Source organism: Saccopteryx bilineata, chromosome 8 (assembly GCF_036850765.1).
Source record: "Saccopteryx bilineata isolate mSacBil1 chromosome 8, mSacBil1_pri_phased_curated, whole genome shotgun sequence".
In the NCBI taxonomy this organism is placed as follows: Eukaryota; Metazoa; Chordata; class Mammalia; order Chiroptera; family Emballonuridae; genus Saccopteryx; species Saccopteryx bilineata.
Window position 1 is genome coordinate 52,874,356 of NC_089497.1, and position 23,369 is coordinate 52,897,724.

Below are 23,369 nucleotides of genomic sequence, written 5' to 3' on the forward strand. Positions count from 1 at the left end.
GGAAGAGCAGGCCTTCCAGATCCAAGATCATTTCAAGAATGAGGTTGGCTTCCTGGGAAGGACTCCAGGTCTCTCTTCCTCCCCCCCGCTCCCCCAGCACGTCTTAGCTCATCCCTAAGAGGGAGCAATGTGCACGAAGGGGTCAGTGTACAGGGCGTGGCTCTCTCCTCTGGCTCTCCTGGCCGTTAGCGGTATGCAGAGCAGGACCTGCTTTCTCTCCGGATGCCTTCCTGTCCTCCCAGCCGAGGCCTCCAGCAGCCTAGGTCAGCCTGGTGCCCCGGCGGCACACACACCGTCTTCGAGTGTCTCCCCCTGGCGGCGGCGGCGTGCTGGCTCAGCCTTTCTCCCTGTCAGTGGGGAGATGGGGGGTGGAGAAGAATCAGGTAGGGTGCAGTGGGAGGGGAGCTGAGCAGGCCTCATGGTTTCCTTTAGTCTGAGCAACCACTTGTTACTAGTTTAGGAAGGAGGAGTGTCCTCTAAGGTTTGGCCCAACTAACCAGAATGCTCCCCTGTAGCTTAAGCCGCAGTTGACTATTACCCTCTTTTTTGGCTGGCTCCCCATTATTTCCTTTGCACACATAGTCAGCAGGGAGGAGAAACGAGAGTTCTGAACAGGATTGGGCATTGCTGGCACCCCCATCTACTCCAAAGTCACTCCATATTTCTAACGTCCAGCAGGATGGCAGCCCAATTTCAACCATGCACAGGCTTGCATCACAAGGAGGTCAGCAGTGACCGTGAGCAGAGCCGAGTCAGGGCACGGGAAGAGCCTGGCTGGGTGATGGGGAGAGACCAGGAGGTGAGAGACAGAGGGGTTCCTCCACGTGGACAGGATGAGGAGGCAGCTGGTGGGAAGAACTGGCGAAGAGAAAGGACAGAGGATGAGACTGTTGGAAGGAGTTCCCGGAGGGGGCGGGTGATGGAAAGAAACATCTAGACTAGAGCATAAGGAGGGATTCACTTTGGATGGAAGGTCATCCGTTTCATTCTAATAAGAGGACAAGGGTGGAATTTGGGGTGCTTCCTGGTCTGAGAGTGAGAGGCTTCAGGATCGAGTTGAACAGGAATCATGGACAGAGTGCCAGGCGGGCAGCCCCAGTGTGAGAGGTACAGGGAAGGGTAGCAGCTGGACAGACCTCTCTCGGGGTTCTGCCCCAGGGCACACTGGGAAGGTAGGGGCACTGAGGTTCACGATAATGGTGACAACAGTGGAGTCTGGCAGGAGGGTTGATGGGGGAGGTGGAAGGGTCAGGGGTCAGGAAGATTGGGAAACAGGGAGAAGAGGAAGGGAGGAGGAAGCTTCAGCAAAGCCATGGGATTGGTATGGGCAGCAGGGGCCCACAGCCCTGGGCTGCCCTAGCAGGGGGGTGGCTGAGGGCTAGTCCCACTTCTGTGTCTCCCTGTGTGGCCTGGGGAAAGTCATGTGTCCCCTTGGGGCCTTGGACTGCCTTTGTGTAGTGCTGGCTTCTCTGGCTCATACGGGTCTATGTGGTGAGCTAATGCAGGGAGCATGCAATCCAGAACAAAAGGAGTTCTAAGGCCTTGTCAGATAACAGGGCGCATCAGGACAAAGCAGCCACCACCTGGCGACAGTTGGGAAAGTGGAAGACAGTCTCCAGACACCATGCGCCTCACAGACAGGAGCCTGAAGGAGGGGCTGACAGTAGGCACGTGCAGTAGCGGGTGCAGGCCCAGGGGGAGGGGCAGCTGGACTGACCCAGGTGGGGGTTTAAGCTTGTGAGGCACCACAGGGGCTGCTGGTCCTCGCCAGGCCTCAAGTGAACAAGCTCCCATCCCCTGGGGGACACCTTTAAGGTCCGCGGGTAAGCAGCAGGTGATAGACTCCATCTCGGGTGGCTGACACCCGAGGTCTCCATCTAATCATTCACTTCCCTATTTGATGATGGTGGTTTATTAAAAACAACAAAAAAGGACAATCTTCCCAGACCCCAGGCTAAGCCCCATCTCTTGTTTTTTCCTCTGGATGGGTTAACACTCCCCACGGGGAAGCTGCCAGGTGAGTATTTTTCTTTTTCTTTTTTTACATTTTTTTTTATTTTTTAATTCATTTTAGAGAGAGAAGAGGGGGAGGAGCAGGAAGCATCAACTCCTATATGTGCCTTGACCAGGCAAGCCCTGGGTTTCAAACCGGCGACCTCGGCGTTCCAGGTTGAGGCTTTCTCCACTGCGCCACCACAGGTCAGGCCCAGGTGAGTATTTTTCAAGGTGTTCAAGCAGACTTAGCCCTGAAAATGTTTCAAGGATTAAAAGTCAAAATAACTTTTGAAAATCCTGTACCAGCACCCTCCCCACTCCAGGTTCATACACTGCATTCATATGCAGACAGTCTGAAATGTTCAGGAGAGAAAACTTTAATTTTGTGTCAACTGTTTAAACCACAGAGCCGCCCTCTCCCTAACCTATCCGTGCTCCCAGGGTCACTCGGAGCTCCCAGGGTCATTAGCTCTGCGCATTGCGCTCTGACACGCACCAGTTCTGTAAGCAAACCGCCTGCGGGAGACCATTACTGTCAGCTGCACAGCTAGTGTGGTGGTGGAGGACACGACCAGCTTACACGTGCCGTTCTACTCGGTATGTCCAAAACTGGTGTCATTTAAATAGCTCTCCTTTGAGGGAGACTTTAAACCAGTTAGAGTGAGAATTGTTCATGGCACGAATAGAAGCATTTTACATCTCTGAGAAAACCCACAGTCCAAGAGTCAAGTTGATTCACACCCACAGAGTGTACTGGATATACTGCAGACAAGCATTCCCGGGCCAGATGTGGCCTTATAAGGTGGCCTGACATTTTCTCATGGCCCAGGCCACTCTCCAAAAATATCCAGACAGAGAATAGTGGGATCTCTCTCTGAATGTTCCAAAGATTAACAAGCAGGCTCTCTGTTAAACAAGAGTGCTAACACCTGCTTTCTGACCAGCTCCAAAAGCCCACGGCGTTTCAAAACCTAGGCAGCCTGCAAGGTCCATGCTGAAGTGAGCAGGGAATAGATGGAGCTTCCCAGCAGATATCCACACTGGTTTCTTTGTTCTAAAAGGTGTTATTTCCTGTACCATGGCAGAGCATGCTAATGTCTGACTACCTTTACTTTAGGTAGACACTTGAGATCCATAACCAATATTCATTAGTGTCTCTCTGCCCCTTCCGCGTCCTTGGGCTGAAGCCGGTTCTCCAAGTCCTTTTACTCCCAAGGCCCCTGATCACTTGTGAAGTGCTGCCCCCCAGCGGGGCATCCTGGCTACAGCAGCAGGGGAGAGAGAAAGGACGTTTGGGCTTTAACCAAGTGTAGCATCTGGAAAGGTATCTGGATTGCACCCACCCAGGTCAAAGGCAGATGTGAAAGAGCTGCTGTGGTAATAAATCTATGTTCTGGATTTAGTGAGCAGAACACAATTTCCAATTACAACGATTTATGAAATGTGTACTAGCTCCTTATGTACATAACCTCTCTCACACATTTTATTTTTGCTCAACAAGAGACTTTCAGGGTGAATTGCCTTTTGTGGGAAAGAGATTATTTTTGGTAATGAGACCTACCACTAAGGGGTATCTCTCTAAACTTGAAAACAAAAGGGATTAAATAGTCATGTCTAAAAGAAAGTGGTCAAAAACCTCACACAGCTCCTTGGAAGTCTGGTTCTCAGCTGCAGGCAGCGGAATGTTAATAGGTATGGCTATTTTTGGTAATAGTTGCTTAGAACAAGTTCTTCGCCACTAAACTGTATGACAATGAGGCAGTCTATTTGTAAGGTTGAGATTAAAAATAATAAGAATTTACAAAGCTAGTCTTCCTTCTTGTTAAGGGGAACAGAACACAGCAGTATTTTGGGAATGCTGTGTGAACAGCAAGTCTCTTAATTTACCAACGGCAATTCCTCAGGCTGGGGCTTGTGTTAACATAGCACACGTAATTGCCACAAAATATGACAATGACAAATTAGAAAGCCCCGGTTTCCATTACCACCCATTGATAGTAAAAGTGGTATTTGCTGGGTTGCCTCTACTATTCACTTTCCCATCTGGTCCTCAGTTTTGGTTGCAAAAATTTTTTTTTCATAGGTAAAAAGCCTATCTCTGAAACAGATTAGACTCCATATGAGTGAGGTGGCTCTAACTATAACCAATAGGCTGGTAATACCCTAACCGAGACTAGACAGCACTCAGAAAGAAAATGTTCTCCTTTGGAATAAAGACCACTCCCTTTAGAAGGACCACTCCCAATTGTCAGAAGGGGCGATCTGACAACTGGTGGGCAATGGTGACAGTTACTCCTGAGGAAGACCTGGTGGACTCGGGTGGGGGCATGCTACTGCTGGAGGTAAACAACAGAAATCACCCAAAGAAATAACTAGAAAGTGCCCAGCACATGGAGACATTGGTACTTTCATTGTGAGGTGAAGACATTCTGGGGTCTGGAACTAGCAGGTCAGAAGTGGCCAGTCTGAGTGTCCTGTCGGGGTCCTTCCCACAAAGTCAGGTGCGTGAAGCAGCACCTAGCATTGTTCTGCAGGGCAGGCGCTATGAGGAGGTACCCGCCCCCTTGGCCAGGTGCTGGTTTGAATATATGATAAATATTGCTGGGCAACAGTATTTCCCCTTTCAACTTATATGAGAAGAATCAGATTTAAAAAACAACCACACTGTAAGACAGGGGTTCCCAATCTTTTACTGATGAGGTTCTGGGATTTCCTGCCCACTTACACAAGGAATCCCGACCCTACAGCCAGGCTGAGACAGATTTGGTGAGCTTGAAGACTGGCAGGAAGAATGGCTTTTGGAAACCTCTTAATATAATCTGTTTTCCTGTAAGTGCAGAACCATTATGACTAGCAGAAATATATTTTAAAACTGTCAGAGCTGTAATCTGTGACAGAACTGAAGCTTTTCCAAATTCTTACTCCGCCACTTTTAGGCTGATTTCATGTGAAAAATCACAAGACTCGCTGGTCAGTATTTCAAGTCCAGGCAGAGCACACACCAGTTTATTTGAAATGCAACACAGATCGGTATTTTATGAATACAACTTACTACTAGATTAACATTATCAAGTAAAAACAGCTTCCAAATGCATGCATAGAAAGTTAAGCATAGACTCTCAATGCCTTATTTCTAAATATACAAAAAGTACATTTAAATTATAGAATTTTAGTGAATCAAAGACTTATAAAATTACAATTTTGGTTTTCACAACATAGAAAAAATACAAAAATGACTATATATATATGCTCATATAAATTTTTACCCAAATTTCAAAGAAGCAGTATGTACTGATTTTGATGTTTTATGTTATATCTGAAACTCAGAATTGGAAATAAGTTGTAGCGTGTACCACATCAATGCCAACCTTTTATTACAAATGAATAACCAAAAGCACAAGTGGAAATGAGGGCACAGTCTCCTGGCGCGCCTCTGTAATGTCTGCCCTCTGTGGAGTCGCTCCAGGGGTGCGCCCTAGCCCGGGAGGGTGGTGCTTTCTACCCGGCCGACTCCCCACAGTGCCTTTCATAACAGGCAATATGTGATACACGAATGATCCCAACCTTAGCAAACAACACAGCAAGATGCAAATTAGCAGCTTGAGTCTACAAAGCACTACTGTGTACCTCACAGAATTCTCTGCCAGAAGGTGGTCCCCGAAGGGGCGATCTGAAACATCCCCCCAGGGGGCGGCTGCCTTTGACTGCCCTGGAATGAACACTGTTGTCTGGCAAAATACCCACCAAATACCATCTTCTCCATCCACACTGTGTAAGATGGAACATTTGGTGGGGTTAGACGGTCTCGATTCATAAAACGATGCCACCACTTCAAAGGAAAAAATTGATTTCTCTTGGAGCTAAAGACACTGGTTAACGAGAGAGGTGACTGAAGGACATGTGGCATCTCTTACTTATCTGCCATAAGCATTTTAAATGTTTGATGTACAAAAAAATACAGGAGTTGTTTGCTGTGTTCTTGTCAAATTATAATAGAAAGGCCTGAATAAAACCAACTCAGCAATCCTGAAAAACCTGCATTTTCCATCCCGTTGTCTACTAACTATTCCAAAAACAACAGAAAAAATCGTACCCAAATTAACTAATAAGGCTAATATAACCCAAATTGATTCTATTTTACAGTAGAAATACATTTTGGAAAAATAAAAAGAGAAAAAGCATGAAATACAATCTTTCCCACATATTTTGTTTATCAAATCCAAGAACAGATTCTAATCTCGATATGCCCGAGAGGGCTGAATTAGGACACAGAGTTTTAATATTCAAAAGTAATTTATTGCACATCTGCCTGCATTAAATTTTAGGCTGCATATTTTCTTCTCAAGCCCCTATGAAAATAAGCATTTAAAAAATTAGTTTTCCATTATAACACTCTGACATCAAGCTAGACTTTTAAAGTTTTAAAGATCAACCAATTAAGAAAAAAAGGGAAAAAAGAGGCTCCACAAAGCACATCCTGTTTAAAATCTAATGCACGTCTAACCTCGGGCTTTCCGGTTTCATCCAACCCTTTCTTGAAGTTAAGCAATGAAATGGTATAAAGACATGATGTCAATTAGACAATGTCCATATGACCAAAGTATTTGTTGGCTGCTCCAATGTGTAGGATGATAACTGCTTTTAGCTCATGACTGCCCAACTGGAACATCTCACTGTCTCTGGACTTAAAATATGACAGGAATGATAGAGGACCAGAATTAGGAAAAGTACCCAACAGAAGAGTTTCATGAAATTGAAACGTAAAATAATAAGGGTGTAGAAACCTATTCCTGAGTGTTCTGGACTACACTTCTAAACTAACACCTTCCACGTGTTTCCAATAACATATTCGCTACTCTGTGACTAGACTGGTTTTAGGTCCATAAATGAGAATATCTACTGGCAAATGCACTACTCAGAGGGGTTCTGGGAATGGGACTGTGAAAGGTACTTATCATTTACTAGCGATGAAACTTCCCTTTCTGAGCACTGACATTTTGTAAAAATACAGTGAGGCTGAGCCCCGGAGAAGGTAGGTTCTCTACAATGTACACATACTTATTAAATTCAAGCACGTTTCTCAGTGGCAGGCAGTAACGACTCAACTGAAAACAAACAAAAGGGTGCTAGTTGTTTTCTGATTATGGGTACTACCCCAAAGCTTCACAAACATACAAACTGTGTATTTCATTCACTAGATACGAGGGGAAAGGTCCCAGCCATAACCTCAGAGCATTCCAGAGAACAAAGTTTGCTGCTTCAAAAGCACAAATAGTTTCCAGCATGCAGTCAAGCATCTGAAGAGGGAACCCTACATACACTGCAGACAGAAACAGAGCTCGGCCGCGACCACTGCGCTCCTCAGACCGCGACTCTCGGGTGTTCAGTGCTGCAGATCTTTATTGATCAGGTACATGAGAGGAGCAGGACGGGAAATGCCAAGCCCCTTCCTAGCGCCATCACGGACATCGGGAACTTGTGGTTGGAAAGCATGCCGAATGGACTGGCCAGGATGTTTCATGTAACAGCTGTTCTTTTGTTTTTTGTGGGTTTTTATTTTTAATTTTATAAAATACCAGGCCTGTGTGACACTGGATTTTTCTTTTTCTTTTGTCTTGTTTAGTATTTTAAAAATAGTTCTTACTTATTTTCTATGAAACGTATTGGGAACTCAAAAAAGTCTGCAGCATTTTTTTGTCATTGAAAAGTCTGTTTTTTGGAGGGGTGCAGGAAACAGGAGCTATTCGAATTTCTTGTGTTCTTCAGTATAAGAAAGGACCTTTCTTCTCTGGTGTATCATGTGGAAGTATAACTGGGGGAAAACTGGAAAGACAAAAAAGAGCCAGTTAAGGAGGTCATTTAAAATCGCATGTCCTGTTTAAAGCACATGGACTTTCTACTTGATCATCCGGCAACCAGGGCAGGTGACAAGGTGGGCCTGGGGAAGGGGAAGAGAAACGCAGAGACCTACCTTTTCCTGCGTCAGCCAGGGAGGAGGCTGTGCGGACTGGGGACAGACACTACCGTCACTGTCGTCACCAGTCAAGATGCCACAGAGCCGCCAAATCATATTCTCTACACTCTTTATAATCTTCACGCTCATTCTTTGACTTAAAACAACCAGGTGAAAAGGCCTAGTGATGGAGTGATTCCTCCTATTTCCGAGGAGTTTAAGCCCCAGGGAGGGTGGGCGACGTGTCTGGGGTCCACTGAAACCTCCGCCCGAGTCGGGGCCAGGCTCGGGGCCCCGGAGAAAGGCCGTTCTTTGAACGGAAGCCTGAGGATGGGGCGGCGTGCAGCAACATTTGATCTGAACACAACTAAGCCAGGCTCGAATCTGGAAAGTCTTCATGGAAAAAAGCCAGTATCTTAGACTGTGGAGATTCTGTTCTTGGTAATTTATACATTACATTTTTTTAAAAAGATTTTGTTTACTCATTTTAGAGAGGAGAGAGAGAGAAGGGTGGGAGCAGGAAGCATCAACTGCCATATGTGCTTTGACCAGGCAAGCCGAGGGTTTTGAACTGATGACCTCAGCGTTCCAGGTCGATGCTTTATCCACTGTGCCACCACAGGTCAGGCCTATACATTACTTTTAAAAGTAATTGTTCTTCAGCCCTGGGTGGCTGGCTCAGTGGTACAGCGTCAGCCCAGCGTGTGGAAGTCATGGGTTCGATTCCCGGCCAGAGCACACAGGAGAAGCACCCATCTGCTTTCTCCACCCTTCCCCCCTCCTTTCTCTATCTCTCTCTTCCCCTCCCGCAGCCGAGGCTCCACTGGAGCAAAGTTGGCCCGGGCACTCAGGATGGTTCTATGGTCTCTGCCTCAGGCGCTAGAATGGCTCTGGTTGCAATGGAGCAACACCCCAGATGGGCGGAGCATCGCCCCCTAGTGGGTGTACCAGGTGGATCCCAGTCGGGAATTTGTCTCTGCCTCCTCATTTCTCTCTTCAGAAAAAAAAAAGTAATTATTCTCAAATGAACTGGATGGTACTGCCTACAAGTTGATGCTTCCCGCTTCTCCCCACCCCTTTCTCTTTCTCTCTCCCCTCTCTATAAAATCAATATAAAATCTTAAAAAAAAAAATAGAAGTGGGGGTGGAACACTTGGGTGAGGAAGGTTACTGGCATTTAGAATGTGGGGGCAGGAATGCTAAAACCTGCAATACGTGACAGCTCCCGGCAACAAAGAATTACTTCATCCCAAATGCCTGTAGTCGCTGTTGGGAAATGCCCGTGATGAAGCCATCTGGCCTTCCCAAGGTCACTGTCAGCCGGGGTGTGGGGTGCAGCAACCACGTGAACCGCTCCGGTGCGATGATGGTCTTCCGTGTACCTCAGCCTTCCTTTCCCCCACTTCTCAACAGCTCCAATCTCTGTTTTAGACAGCATCCTGTATTTTAAGGGAGTTAATTTCTACTACTGCCAATTCTGAGGTTCTTTCTTTTTCATTGGTTCTAAGTTGGCCAAATTTCAAATGACCCCAAGTCCTCCAGGACCTCAGGGGTACGTGCACACAGTGCTGGGCACCGCAGGGCAGGCGCCGACGCCGAATGGCGCGGCCAGCCTCCCCACTCACTCTGCAGGCAGGGCCTTCCTTACGGAAAGGACCCAGCCTGTGCATACAACTCAACAGTGACAGAACTGTTCTGGAATGAGAGCTAGAAAAGCTGACAAGCTCTATATTCTAAAAACTGGAGGTAAAGTCATAATTAAACCATAAGGAATGCTAATTGCAATCATTTAAGAATGTGGGGCCAGCCACATTTCCATAGATAAGCTTTAATCAAGGGGACACGTCTGCTAAGGACGGTCTTTTCCCTCCAGCTGTACTTGATTACAAAACCCCCTGCAGGGCGCTGCGGCCTCACAGCCAGCTCTGAGGGGCAGGGAGGACAGTGAGGAGAAGCCCCTTGTTCGGCCTTCAGTGGCAGTAAGAGCAAGCTGGTCCAGTATGCCTTCAACCGTGTAGACAGGGCTGGCTGGCTGCCAGACCAGTCAGGTGTCAGAAACAGAGGGCAGATATGGCCCTTTAGTTCCTTAACATCTTCCAGACGTTTCTCAGTGCCTCAGAGGAAGGACTGTGTGTGTGTGTGTGTGTGTGTGTGTGTATAGGGGGGGGAGTGGGGGGGGGATATCTGGGCTGATGGTTCTTTATAGCTCTAGCAGTGACTTCTTTGTGACCAGAACTGAGATGACATTGTCTCCATCTGAATGACCCACATGTGCAGGCTTGAACCCACTATAATGGCTGAAACAATTTCAGATTCATGGCAACTATATTTAACCACATGGGGTTATAATAAAGAATAACCCCAAGAAAACCTGAGCCTGACAACAGGCTCTCTAGAGCTCTACCTCCTGCCCTCCAGTCTAGGACACACAGACGGAGAAGGCTGCTGTGCATGCGTGCGTGCGTGTGTCCCGGCGTGTTAGGGTGGGTGCCCCGTGCCCACCTCCCGGTAAGAGGATGGGCTTTCCCTCTGGGGAGAGGGAGATTCGGAGGTGAGCGCAACTGGAAACACTCTGCCTGGGGCAAGCTTCAGTTTGTTTCTCTACAAATCAGGTGTGGTTATTTACTGGCACCTGGAGTGCCCAGCTGCTTGGTGCCCTCACTTCTCGTTTCCCAGCCATTTTTTACCCCCACTCTATAAGCACTTTTCGCCAATGTGGGGAGGGAAAATGTGAACAGGACGTAGCCTCTCCTGCAGCACAGCAGGGACGAGCACTTGCGAAGCACTCTCAGAATCCCAGCACAAGAACACTGAGGCCAGGGCTCATGGGCCGCAATCTGGGCTCCGTGTACATCAATGCACTAATAGGTCAGGACCATAAAAACAAGTATCGCTTTATATAATATATATAGATAAATATAACAAACTTCACAGGAGGTTAAAAGAAACTTAAGTTGCAGAAAAAAAACCAAATTGGGTAAAGTCTACATGTCAATAACAACCTCTCTTAATTCTATATTTTTTTGAATAAATGCAAAGTTTTGGAAAGAAAGCTGGCTGGGAGAAAGTGTACAAATTGGTCTAAATACTACCACCTGAACATCTGAGAACATCCAGGGCCAGGGCTGCCGGGCTGGGCTCAGTGCTGTCAGACGCACACAGGGTGATTCACAGTGGGAGACGTGGTCTGGGCTGCCTTGTGAGCTGGGCGGGGAGTCAGGGATTTGGTGGAAACCTTTTAATCTTTATTTGAAATCAACCTCTTTATCTATAAGAGTTTAAACTGTCTTAAAACAGAAAGACTGTAGACTTGAACCAAGCCAAGTTCTCTTTCCAAAAGGATGCTGCAATGGAAGGGGGCAGGGGCTGAGGTAAGAAAGCAGACCTGTGGAGAAGGGGGCCCCGAGGTCTGGGTTTGCTCTTCTCTCTGTTAAAGCAAGAAGGGCCCCTAGAATGGCGTTTGTTCTCCTTCAGAAACCCTATCATTGGGGAGGGCTGCTCGCTACAGCAGGAGGTCAGCAGGCAGGGCAAAGGCTGGGCCCGGGTGGGCCTCCGGAACACAAGGCGACACAGCTCGGCTGCCCTGGTGCTGTCGGGCCAAGCCCCTCCTCCCCAGACACTGGGATTCCCGCAGCACTTCAGGGAGGGCCCACGTTTCTGTAATGGGGCCGCGTCTCATTATTGGTTGGCTTTGTGATGGCCTCCTTGACCCTGCCCCAGTTACCCCAAATGGCATCTATCGTCTATTTATTGAATATTTACTCAGAAATTTATATTGAATTCAAATAAATCTTGTGGTGTCCACAGACTGGGATAATATGTATTATTCTAGGCAAAACTGCAACTAAGAATTGTTGCTCTAGAGACAAGAAGATGAAACTCTTAAAGAACAAGATTAGAAAGGTAAAAAACTGAAAGTTAATTTTTATTACTTAAAATTTTAGATTCTTCCTTATTTATCTTTTGTTTGATAATCAACTACCTTTTACATTTGAGAGGCAGCCTTTAGCCAGCATGGTTTCAGCACCAAAGAGGAGGACTTGATAATCAATAAAGAGTGGGAAATGAATCACGAAGCAGAATCGTGTCCAACATAAAAGCTCACATAAAATCTGGGTGCGAGTTTCTTTTACAATGCTGCATGAAAGGCAGTTTTCCACAGAGGGACCCAAACATGCTGTGTATGACCGTTAGGGAGGTTCATGCAGTGAATTCTGTAGGCTAAAGAAAAGCCCAACCCTCCTGTCTGAATTACAGGGGACAATATAGCACCCTACAGATTAAAATAAGATTTAGAGTCATAGTGGCTCCAGGAAGAACTCGGGGAGAAGAAACGTAAGTCCTCGGGTAGGACGAGATCCTTTTGGATACGTGGAACTCAACCACAGGATTTCTAGTCAACATCAGCATTCAAGGAAAGGGCTGCACGAGCCTTCCTCAGCAACCAGGACCCACTTCGCCGGCGCCCTGTCAGGGCGCGCGAGCCTGTCAGCGAGTACTCCGAGAGCACATCTGATCATCCAGGATGGCCCTTTAGCAGTGCTATTAGATACTGGAAGCCGTCCTGAAGGGAACACTATGTTCTGTTCAGATGATTTTAGTGCTTGTTTCTAAACAAGAAAATAAAAAATACAGAAAAAATAATCTATTTCGATTTTGTTATTTGTTTCCAGTTAACTATGGATTCCTTAAAAATGAAGTGGTTGTCTATTTTGATATAGTAAAAATGCAGAAAATTCCTTTGCAATGTTTCCCAATACAATTATAAGCAGTTTTTGAGAAGCAAAGGGTCAAGGAAAGGCTTTCACAGCGGTTTTGCTCCCCACTCCGTCCTGGGGCCACGTCCTCAGCCCCACGCCTGAGGAAGGGCTGTGTTCTGGCAGCTGTTTTGAGAAGGGTTCATGTTTCTACAATACTACAGAGAAAATTTCCAGTAAATCAGATGGACATTTACCTGGGAGCAGTGTAAAAACAACCAACGGCATCTAATTCTAGCTACTGTAGAACCAATGTTTATATTTTACTTTATTTTTAAAATTTATTTGATTTGAGAGAGAGAGGAAGGGAGAAAGACAGAAACAACTTGTCGTTCCACTTATTTATGCATCATTGGTGGGTTCCCGTATGAGCCCTGACTGGGGATCAAACCCACAACCCAGGCGCATCTTTACGGCGCTCCAATCAACTGAGCTACCTAGTCAGGGCAGAGCCAATTTTTAAAACATAAATAAATAAACGCATAACTGTTTACTTACGTGGAATGTAGGAGATCATTATCAGAATTAGGAATGCATAATAGTCAAAGGAGAAATTGTATTTGTTAGGTAAACTGATGGAGTACAGGCCAGCCTGTCTGACAAAAGGCAGAGCAGCATATATTGTGAGCAATTCTCCTGACACTCCCATTGGATATAGCACAATGAAAAGTGTGTACCTAAAACAAAACAAAATATTCATTACTGAGGCTTGAAGCCAGCTTCGGGAGAAAGACACACTCCCACCCTTCTAACCGGCACTGGTCTTTTAGAAAGCGATTGTTTACGCCTTTTCCTGTTTACCCATTGTGTAAGTTCAGGTTTTACAAGCTAGTGTTTGGAAAGGGTTGATAGCAGGTATGTTTGAATGTTTTAAAATAAAATGTATTTGGTTAGCCTCAAAATTCGGCCTGACTCAATAAACAAGCCTTCAAAAACAATTCCCTAATAAAACTAAGGTGATGCCAAATACTGGTAAAGCAGGGGCACTGTCACGGTTTATACTGACCCTCCCCCATGGGGCTGGAGCGGAGACGGGGCATTTGCAGGCAGCTGGGGGAAGGTGTTGGAGTATATGCCTAGGAACCTGACAAGTACACCAAGTCTGGTCTGTAGACGGAAAGATACAGCACATTCAATGTGCGTACATGGCTACAATTATTCAAATGTATGCACATAAAACATAGAACTAGAAGTCATTTCGAGATATACGCATTGCTAAAAAAAATCATCAGCTCAGATTTTAAAAAGCGTTTGGCTGCAGCATTATGCACAATAGCCAAGACAGGGAAGCAACGTAAGTATCCATTGATAGATAAATAGATGAAGCATACACACCCGCAAACATATAATGAAATATTACCCAACAATAAAAAATAATAAACTCTTGCCATTTGCGATGGATGGCCCTAAATGATATTATGTTAAGTGATGTGTCAGGTAGAGATGGACAAATACCATATAATTTCATTTATATGTGGAACCTAAAATACAGAATAAACAAACAAACAAACAAACAAAACAGACTCCTAGACACAGAAAACAAACTGATGGTTGCCCGCGGGTGGGGTGGGGAGTAGGAGGTTGGGTGACAAAGGTGGAAAGGAGTAAGTCACAGGATGTACTGTGTGGCAGCAGTATTGTCACAGCTTTGTACAGTGATAATTAACTTGACTGTGCTGATCACTTTGTAAGGTATATAAATAGTTGGATAACCATGCTGCACACCTGAAACTCATATATAATACTGTATAGCAACTATACTTTAATAATAATAAAAAAATAAAAGGTCTTTGGCTGTTTGTGGCTGACAGCGAGTACTGGCTCCAACATTCCAGGCACAGGAATTGTGCTGGGAAATCTGCGCTGATAAAAGGAAGACTGTTCCCTATTGCCAACCTCGGTCTTGCTAAGGAGGATGGTGGAAAAGGAAGAATCTCCCATAGCTCATGGAAAGCAAAGGACAGAAGAAACGTTCTCCAGTAGTAAAATCAGGGCTTGGTCAATAAACTCTCTCTATAACAAGGGCAGATAGCTTTCACAATGGCTGCCCAGGGTGGTTAGAAACTGCTAAGTTTTTCCTATTCTTCCCTTTTCCTAATAAAAATGTTTATTGAAAGAAAACAAAAAGACAACAAAGGAGTTCACATACTTGAAATGTTGCAAACAACTGGGGTGCCTCTAACTTAATCACCAAACTCATAGATTGTCCAGCCACTGTTTTCCTTCTCTGAAATGGGGCATCTGGGCCCCAAGAATAATTTTACTCCTTTTGCTCTGTCAATCCTCCCATAGTCTTTTCAACTTAGAACATTGCTTACAACTGTCTCAGGGATTAGTTCAGATAAACAGAGGAACTGTCAGCAATTCATAATGAACATGACTGTAAAACTAATCAAAATAAAATTAACTGATAACAAGCTAAACTGCTTCTAATGTTTGCTATTAATTAGAATTAATTTAAGAGTCAGAGCTTGTTGGCAAAATTGAGAAGAGAGGAACTAGACTTGGTCCATGAAACCATCCTAATGGCAGAAGCTCATCAGTAACATTTGGTATGGACAAAATGGGATGTTATATCAAATCTCTATTGAATAATTTAACTGAAAAGAACTGATTCAATAAAAATAACAAATATAAAACATTTAAAACAGTATTTCTATAATCTGAATTAAAGTTCCTATCCTGATGAAATCTACAGACCAGATTTCTACCCAAGCCCTGCCTCATACAATTTTATTTTGAAGAACCTGGAGGCAGTATTTAGACAGGAAAAAGTTAGTCTTCATTTCCTGAACTTCTTTACCTGGCCCATTTGATGAGGTAAGGCAGATGGTTTAACAGACTGAATGTATAAAAGGAGTAACGGATAATTTCCGTGATTGTCCAGGCAATAACAAACAGAAGGACACTATCTTCACTCTGTACCTGAAGAAAAAGGAAAACAAAAGCAGAAGCAAATACATAAAACATTTTAACAAAAAGAGCTCCCAATGTGCAGCCCAGTGCCCCCCACCCGTCCCTTTACAGAGCTGGGGGGTTAGCACATGTGGACACAGCCCCTGGTCTCCATCCTCAGGGGCCACAGCACAGCACAGAAAGAGCTGCCACTTCCAGAAACACTCATGCCACGAACACTGTGCAGAGAGCCAAGTGCGAAGAGGCAAGTGAGAAGGAGCTCAGCTTACCTCTGAGAGAGAGACCAGAGGACTGGGAATTATGGGAGCTGTAGCCCACAAAACAAAATTAACCTGACGAGTGAGTTTCGTTAACATGGGGAATGTGCGCCCATGTTGGCGGGAGCCGAGAATGGGTAGCTAAGAATGAAGGAAGGGCAAACTGGGGGACAGTCTGGGATCCATTAACAGGTACTGTAATTTGATTCGCAAGACAACTAGGAACCTAAAGAAATTTCAAGGACAGGGAATGAAATGAAATGATTAAAACACAATAAAAGATAAGGCTAATTCACTGAGTAGGACAAATTCAAATGGGAGAAGAGCTGGAAACCATCTAATAGGCAAGGCCCATTGACTCTCCCCCAGCGGTGACTTCTCCCAGACCAGACCCTGCTTAACACAGGATTACACAGGCTTCCATGCTGATCACAGAGAACAGCTAAAGCCAGAAGAGCCTGGAATTCCTAACCTCCTATAAAGTTGTTTTCATGCAGAAAAAACAATAAACTTTTGAAAGAGACACTTAGGTGTTTCTCCCCACCTCAAAGAGATGTTCTCATTAGATGCCTAAGGCTGCAAATCTTGCATGAAAATCTATTACTGTGGTTTTAACTTTCAACACCTCCTTCCAACCCACCCCAGCTAGGTTTACCATGATCCTTGGTGCTTGAAAACCAGTAATAAGAAACATCCTTGCACTGCAAATCACTTAAGTTTTCATGCGTCCAAAAGGGCAGTTGGAGTTGGATGTAAGAAATTCCACTGAGTAAACCGAACAAATTTTAATTATAAGATGCATCTCATGTCTTATTGCTAACACATAATACAACAAAGGTATGCCATTCTAACCTTAACTCCTGCTTCTTTTATTTGCAATGTGAAGTTTTTAGCACTTATATTCTTCCTCAGAAAGTGTACAGGGAGCTCTCCACCTACACAATCAGTAGTCATTTACATACCTATTAACTAAATTGCTCACAAAGAATTTCATAAATGCAGTTACTATTCGCTAAAAATAATAAGAATTTTATATTGTCAAGAGCAAGAGTACTTTTTGTTTCCCCGGGGCTGTCACATCAGCCAAAGTAAAGCAAAAGTTAACACCTCTAAAGCATCCTGTGTCATCTTTCAGTCTGTCCCCAAGACTGAACATCCATCTATACTAAAATATAATTTCAAAGTACACTTTGGTTTTTTATGTTATTTTGTGAATTTCCTCCATCTTGAGATAAGTTTTCATAGCTATGGGCTGAAGCCTTGCTTAAAGATCTTTGGGTTATATTTTGCACTGTAAATATCTCGAAAGCTGGGAGTATGTTTTATTCATCTTTTGATTCCCAAAAGCATTTGTGCTTTTCACAAGTAGGAACTCAATAAATTTTTGTGAAGCAAAATAATTCAATCCTAATGAGGTCATTTCAAGATTTAGTTCCCTGCTTTTTGATACCTGCTATCAGTCTCTGTGTAGTCTTAGTGGCCTTCAAGTAGACAGTACTGAACAGAAACCCCCAACATCCCACTCTGATCCAGCCTAGAGGTTATCTGGTTGACCCTCACCCCCACTTGTTAGTCTTTTTTTTTTTAAGCGAGAGAGAGAAAGAGAGAGAGAGATGGACTGACAGGGACATACAGACCAAAAGGGAGAGAGATGAGAAGCATCAATTCTTCGTTGCAACACCTTAGTTGTTCACTGATTGCTTTCTCATATGTGCCTTGACCGGGGGCTCCAGCAGACCGGGTAACCCCTTGCTCAAGCCAGCGACCTTGGGCTTTAAGCCAGCAACCTCTGGGCTCAAGTCAGTGATCATGGGGTCATGTCTATGATTCCAAGCTCAAGCCAGATAAGCCTGCATGCAAGCTGGTGACCTTGGGGTTTCAAATTTGGGCCCTCAGTGTCCCAGGCCAACGCTCTATCCACTACGCCACTGCCTGGTCGGACCTACCTGTTAGTCTTGAACCAAAAGACCTATAACAAACTCAGACCCAGGCTAAATGCGAAAGCTGTCTGCTCCCAGAATCCAGCTATAAAGACCATATCATAATTTTAAAAAGATTGAGGTTAGGGAAAATGACCCTTTTGTGCTAATGATACCTTCAGATCAATGGGAAGTACAACACTGTTATTAAAAAGGACTTGAGTAAAGTCAGAGATGGAGCTTATCTGATTTGCAGATAATTACCCATTAACACAAAACTGGGGCAGAATGTAATGAGTTCACACAGTAAGATCAATGAGACTCAAACCGTATTTGTATACCAACATTCACAGCAGCATTATGCACAGTAGCCAAAAGGGGGAAACAACACATATGTCCACCGACAGGTGAATGAATAAATTAAATATACTGTATACATACCATGGAATATAATCCAACCTTAAAAAGGTATTCTAGCACATGCTCTAACATGGGTGAACTCCAAGTAGATTATGTTAAGTAAAATAAGCCACTCAAAAAAGGTAAAAAACTGTATCATTTCACTCATATGGTACTCAAATTCAGAGAGACAGGAATTAAAGACAGAAGACTGTCAAGACTGGGGGTTGGGGGGATAGGGGACAACTGTTTACAGAGTATGGAGCTTCAGTGTGGCAAGGCTGGAAGTTCTGGAGACGGATGGCGGTCATGACTGGACAACAGAAATGAACTTACTGCAACTGGGTCATACATTTAAGAATGGCTAAAAGGCAAATTTCTTATGTAAATTTTACCACAATACAAAAAAACCCAATCAAAACAAAAACCCAGTAAAATCAAATTTAATAAAGCTAAATGTAAAACAATGTGATTCAGTAACAACAAAATGACTTCAGTAAGACTTACGAATACAAGCAATGCAGTTTTTGGTGAACTATAAGTTTCATATGCACCAACAGGGTGCAGGCGGCTGTTCAAACCAACCAACCAACCAACCCACCCACCAACTCACCAACTCACCAACCCACCAACTCACCAACCCACCAACCCACCAACCAACCAACCAACCAAATTTGTCTACACTAAGAATCTCATCCTAAATAATCTATTCTAAATAGACTGGACCCCATGAAATGAGTTATAAGAACTCCTGAAACTAGCAGAGCTTACTTTGGAAAAGGAAAAGTCAATTACAAAATATAAAAAAGGAAGAAATCATGTACAACAGGCATATGGGATGAGACTAATTGAAAAATTAAGAGGGTGTAAAATGCTTGCTTCAAAATAAGAAAAACTATGTAACGAAGCAGTTGACTAACAAAATAGGCCACTTCATGAGGCTGTGTGCTTCTAGGTCCTGAACATGCCCAAACTGAGACTTATGGGGGGAGAGTCCTGCATGGTAGTGGACGAGGCTTCCAGCTGCTGCTCTTTGGAAAGGGGTTGCATGTAACCTGGGCATGGAAAGGGCACCAAACTCTGGCCCATACTAATTTCTGTAAATGAGTGGAAATCTCATAAAGAAAAACGGGTGGACACTTTAACAGTACTTCTAATATTCCTTTATCAAAAAAGGCAGGAGAATAACTTAAAAGACCCTCCTCTCATTACTGACTGTTGTATGTAGAATGAGAATAGCTCCCCGCCTGCCCCTCAACCCCATCCTGACAGTAAGGTCTCTGGGGTCCAGGGCTCATCTCAGTTGGCTTCCTCAGCCCCCAATTCAGGCCTGGACACAGGAATGTACTGAATCAATGCCCCTTAATTGGAAAAATGATACTTTGTATTTCCCTCCCTCCCTCCTTCCCTTCTTTTCTTTCTTCCCTCCCTCCCTTCCCTTCCTTCCTCCATCCCTCACTGCCTCCCCTCCCTCTTCCTTCTCTCTTCCTTCCCTCCCCCTCCCCTCCCTTCCTCCTTTCTTCTCCCCTCCCTCCCTCTCTCCCCTTCTCCCATTCTTTTATCTCCCTCCCTCCCCCTCCCTCTTAGCAGGAGTTGGGGACAGGTTCTAACAGTGGGACCCCCTCTCTATCAAGGCCCACTGCCACAGAGAAGGATCACTGACAGCCTCTGTGAAGTAAAAACAGCCAGTTCAGCTTAGGAGGGTTTGAGGGCAAAGGACTAGGACTTTAAGTCAGCTGCTTTTTCAATTAAGAACTAGACACATCTAATTTTATTAATTATCAGGAATAAGAGGTTTAATATGTCTGCAAAACGATTTGCACTCAAATGTTCATAGCAGCATTACTAATAAACTGAAAAGTAAAATAACCCAAACGTCCAGTAACTAGTGATGGATAAACCAAAACAATACATATGCATACAAAGGAACATGACTCAGCCCCACAAAGGAAAGAACACTGACATGTGCTGCAAAACAGGTGGCCTTCAAAAACACTGTGCTGAGGGAAGCAGCCAAATGCAAACATCTACACTCGGCACAAGGGGGGCAGGCGCAGGGCAGCCAGCACAGCTCCCCCTGCCGGCACAAGGGGGGCAGGCACAGGGCAGCCAGCACAGCTCCCCCTGCCGGCCCAGCAGGCGGCACAGGGCAGCCAGCACAGCTCCCCCTGCCGGCACAAGGGGGGCAGGCACAGGGCAGCCAGCACAGCTCCCCCTGCCGGCACAAGGGGGGCAGGCACAGGGCAGCCAGCATAGCTCCCCCTACCGGGCCGTAGGCGGCACAGTGGGGCCCCCCAGGCTGCAGACGGCAGGTTTCCTGCTCTCCAGCCAGGGAGGAGGCGCTCGTGTGGGTGGCTTGTATAATTTAGCCAAGGGAGTTTACATAAAAATTCAAGCTGGAGAAACAAATGAGTGTAAGAGAAAAACCTTTACACACAAATAGCACCATGTTTGATTTAAATGGCTCAGGGAGTTTCAGTACATGAAAAGCTGTCATTTTTATTACGATCAAAGAAAAACAGATGGTGCCACATAAGAAAATCACTATTGTAGAAACTCTATTCTTCTCAGCATTTTGGAACCTGCTGCTTACCACTCTGGTTATTGCAAGAGAAAAATGCCCTCAACATGCTTTATGGTAAGTGTTCTTTCCTCCTCTTGTTACTACCCCTTTCCTTTGTGAAGCAAAGAGATTTTGGTAAAATTAAAGAAGCGAGGACTAGAGTCTGTTCTGGCTGCCATAATAAAACATGGTAGACTGGGTGGCTGAGACAACAGAAACGTATTTTCTCCGTTTTAGAGTCTAAGAGTCCGAGACCAGGTGCCAGGACTCTTGGGCCTGGGAAGGACCCTCTCCCTGATTTGCAGCAGGCTGCCTATCAGTGCACTTTTGTGGCAGAGAGACGGGAAGCTGTGGGCTCTCGTATAAGGGCGCTAAGGCCCATAACCTCAGCTAAGCCTAATCACCTCCCAAAGGCCCCACCTCAAGTACCATCACTTTGGGCTCAGGGCTTCCATGCATGAACTTGAGGGGACACAATTCAGCCCACAGCAATGTTCTAGACCAGGGGTCGGCAAACTTCCTGTGCAGGGCTAACTAGCATATATTTTAGGCTTTGTGTCATAGGCAGCCTTTGTCACGTATTCTTCTTTGTTGTATTTTACACCCTTTACAAATACAAATACCATTACAATTTGTAGGCTCAATTCTGCCCACAGGCCAACTCCTGTTCTAGATCACAAAAATTAGGGGATATTTCAAAATCAGTATGACATGATAAAAAAAAAGTATTTGATTTTTTTATTGATCAAGAACATCAGAAAAGCAACAACAAAAGTGATTATGCAAATGAGATGCAAAACCAACTTTTATTTTATTGGTGAAAATGCACTGTACAAAAGGCTGAAAGTACTGGAGTATCTGCATGTTCCCTGATTGGCTAATTTTTGTGAGCAGTGTATTTGAACCCCCAAGTTTCCCTTCCTGTCAACTCCTACAAATATAATTCTTCAGCCTTCTTTTGTGTGTGTGTGTGTGTGTGTGTGTGTGTGTGTAGCCAGGAAAGGGAGGGTGCGTGCTGGGTGGGGGGAGAACAATATATCTCTAACCAGTAGACACAGAACATAGAAAGTATTCTTGTAAGAGAGTATGTACAGGCAAAGTTATTTTTTTTTAATTTTATTTTTTACAGAGACAGAGAGAGAGTCAGAGAGATGGACAGACAGGAAGGAACAAAGAGAGATGAGAAGCATCAATCATTAGTTTTTCGTTGTGACACCTTAGTTGTTCATTGATTGCTTTCTCATATGTGCCTTGACCATGGGCCTTCAGCAGACTGAGTAACCCCTTGCTTGAGCCAACGACCTTGGGTCCAAGCTGGTGAGCTTTGCTCAAACCAGATGAGCCCGCGCCCAAACTGGCGTCCTTGGGGTCTTGAACCTGGGTCCTCCGGATCCCGGTTCGACGCTCTATCCACTGCTCCACTGCCCAGTCAGGCAAGTTTTTCATGTTAGATCATCATAACATCTGAGTCATCTCTTTCTGCTGTTTGTAGTAAGATATACCTAACATACAACTTACCATTGTAACCATTTTTATGTGTACAATTAGGTGGCACTAAGTTCATTCACCATGTTGTGAATTATCACCCCTATCCATTATCTGAACTTTTTCATCATCCTGAACAAAACATAACCATTAAATAATATCTTCACTTCTCCCTCCATCTAGTCCCTGGTAACCATTCTTTTACTTTCAGTCTGTTAGAACTTGCTTATTCTAGACATCTCATTTAAGGGGAATCACACAATATGCATGTTTTTGTCTGGCTTATTTCATTTAGCACAATTCATGTTGGAAGCTGTTTCAAAATTTCTTTTCTCTTTTGTATTTTTCTGAAGTGAGAAGTGGGGAGGCAGAGAAACAGACCCCTTCATGCACCCGACCAGGATCCACCCGGCATGCCTACTAGGGGGTGATGCTCAGCCCATTTGGGCCATTGCTCCGTTGGAACAAGAGCCATTCTAAGGCCTGAGGCAAAAGCCATGGAGCCATCCTCAGCACCCAGGCCAACTTTTTGCTCCAATGGAGCCTTGGCTGCAGGAGGGGAAGGTAGAGATAGAGAGAAAGGAGAGAGGGAAGGGTGGAGAAGCAGATGGATGCATATATAATGGGTATATACGTGTGTATGTGTACATACATATATACATAATGTATATCCAGCTTTCTCTGCTGAGAGGACGAGAAGCAATGATTTTCTAGTGGCAAGGAGTACCTCAACTACCCAGATATTGGTTCCTGGATACCACCCTCAACAAAAGAAACTAGGCTTCTTGGAAAAATTGCTGGTTCCAGGGCTAGGGCAGGGGAAGTACAAGATGAGTCTGGAAATCTCTTTTGTCAAAAAGTAAGAAATGCTCAGCAAATGATGGAGAGAAGTCAAAAGGACAAGGAGAAAGGCCTCCCATCGGCCAAATCACAAACAATTTTAGTAAACCACAATCTAGTAGACTACATAAAAATTTACCAGTCCAAATAGATGTAAATAAAATAAATGAATAAACAAGTAGAGGCTCTGGCCAGTTAGCTCAGTCAGTTAAGAGCGTCATCCTGTGTGACCCGTGGTGGCGCAGTGAATAAAGGGTCAACATGGAATGCTGAGGTCGCTGGTTT

General features: G+C 44.8%; 1 protein-coding gene across 1 annotated transcript in view; it reads right to left on the bottom strand.

Annotated features, from left to right (window-relative positions):
- Positions 1-4,966: 4,966 nt before the first annotated feature.
- The window catches only part of HACD2 (3-hydroxyacyl-CoA dehydratase 2), a 112,815-nt gene continuing 94,412 nt past the window's right edge, over positions 4,967-23,369 (bottom strand). Inside the window, exons 5-7 of the mRNA XM_066241169.1 lie at positions 15,509-15,630; positions 13,204-13,382; positions 4,967-7,818 (exon numbers count right to left, since the gene is read on the bottom strand). Of these exons, the coding sequence (XP_066097266.1) occupies positions 7,736-7,818; positions 13,204-13,382; positions 15,509-15,630 (384 nt within the window). The 3' untranslated portion in view covers positions 4,967-7,735. The remainder of the gene's footprint in view (positions 7,819-13,203; positions 13,383-15,508; positions 15,631-23,369) is intronic.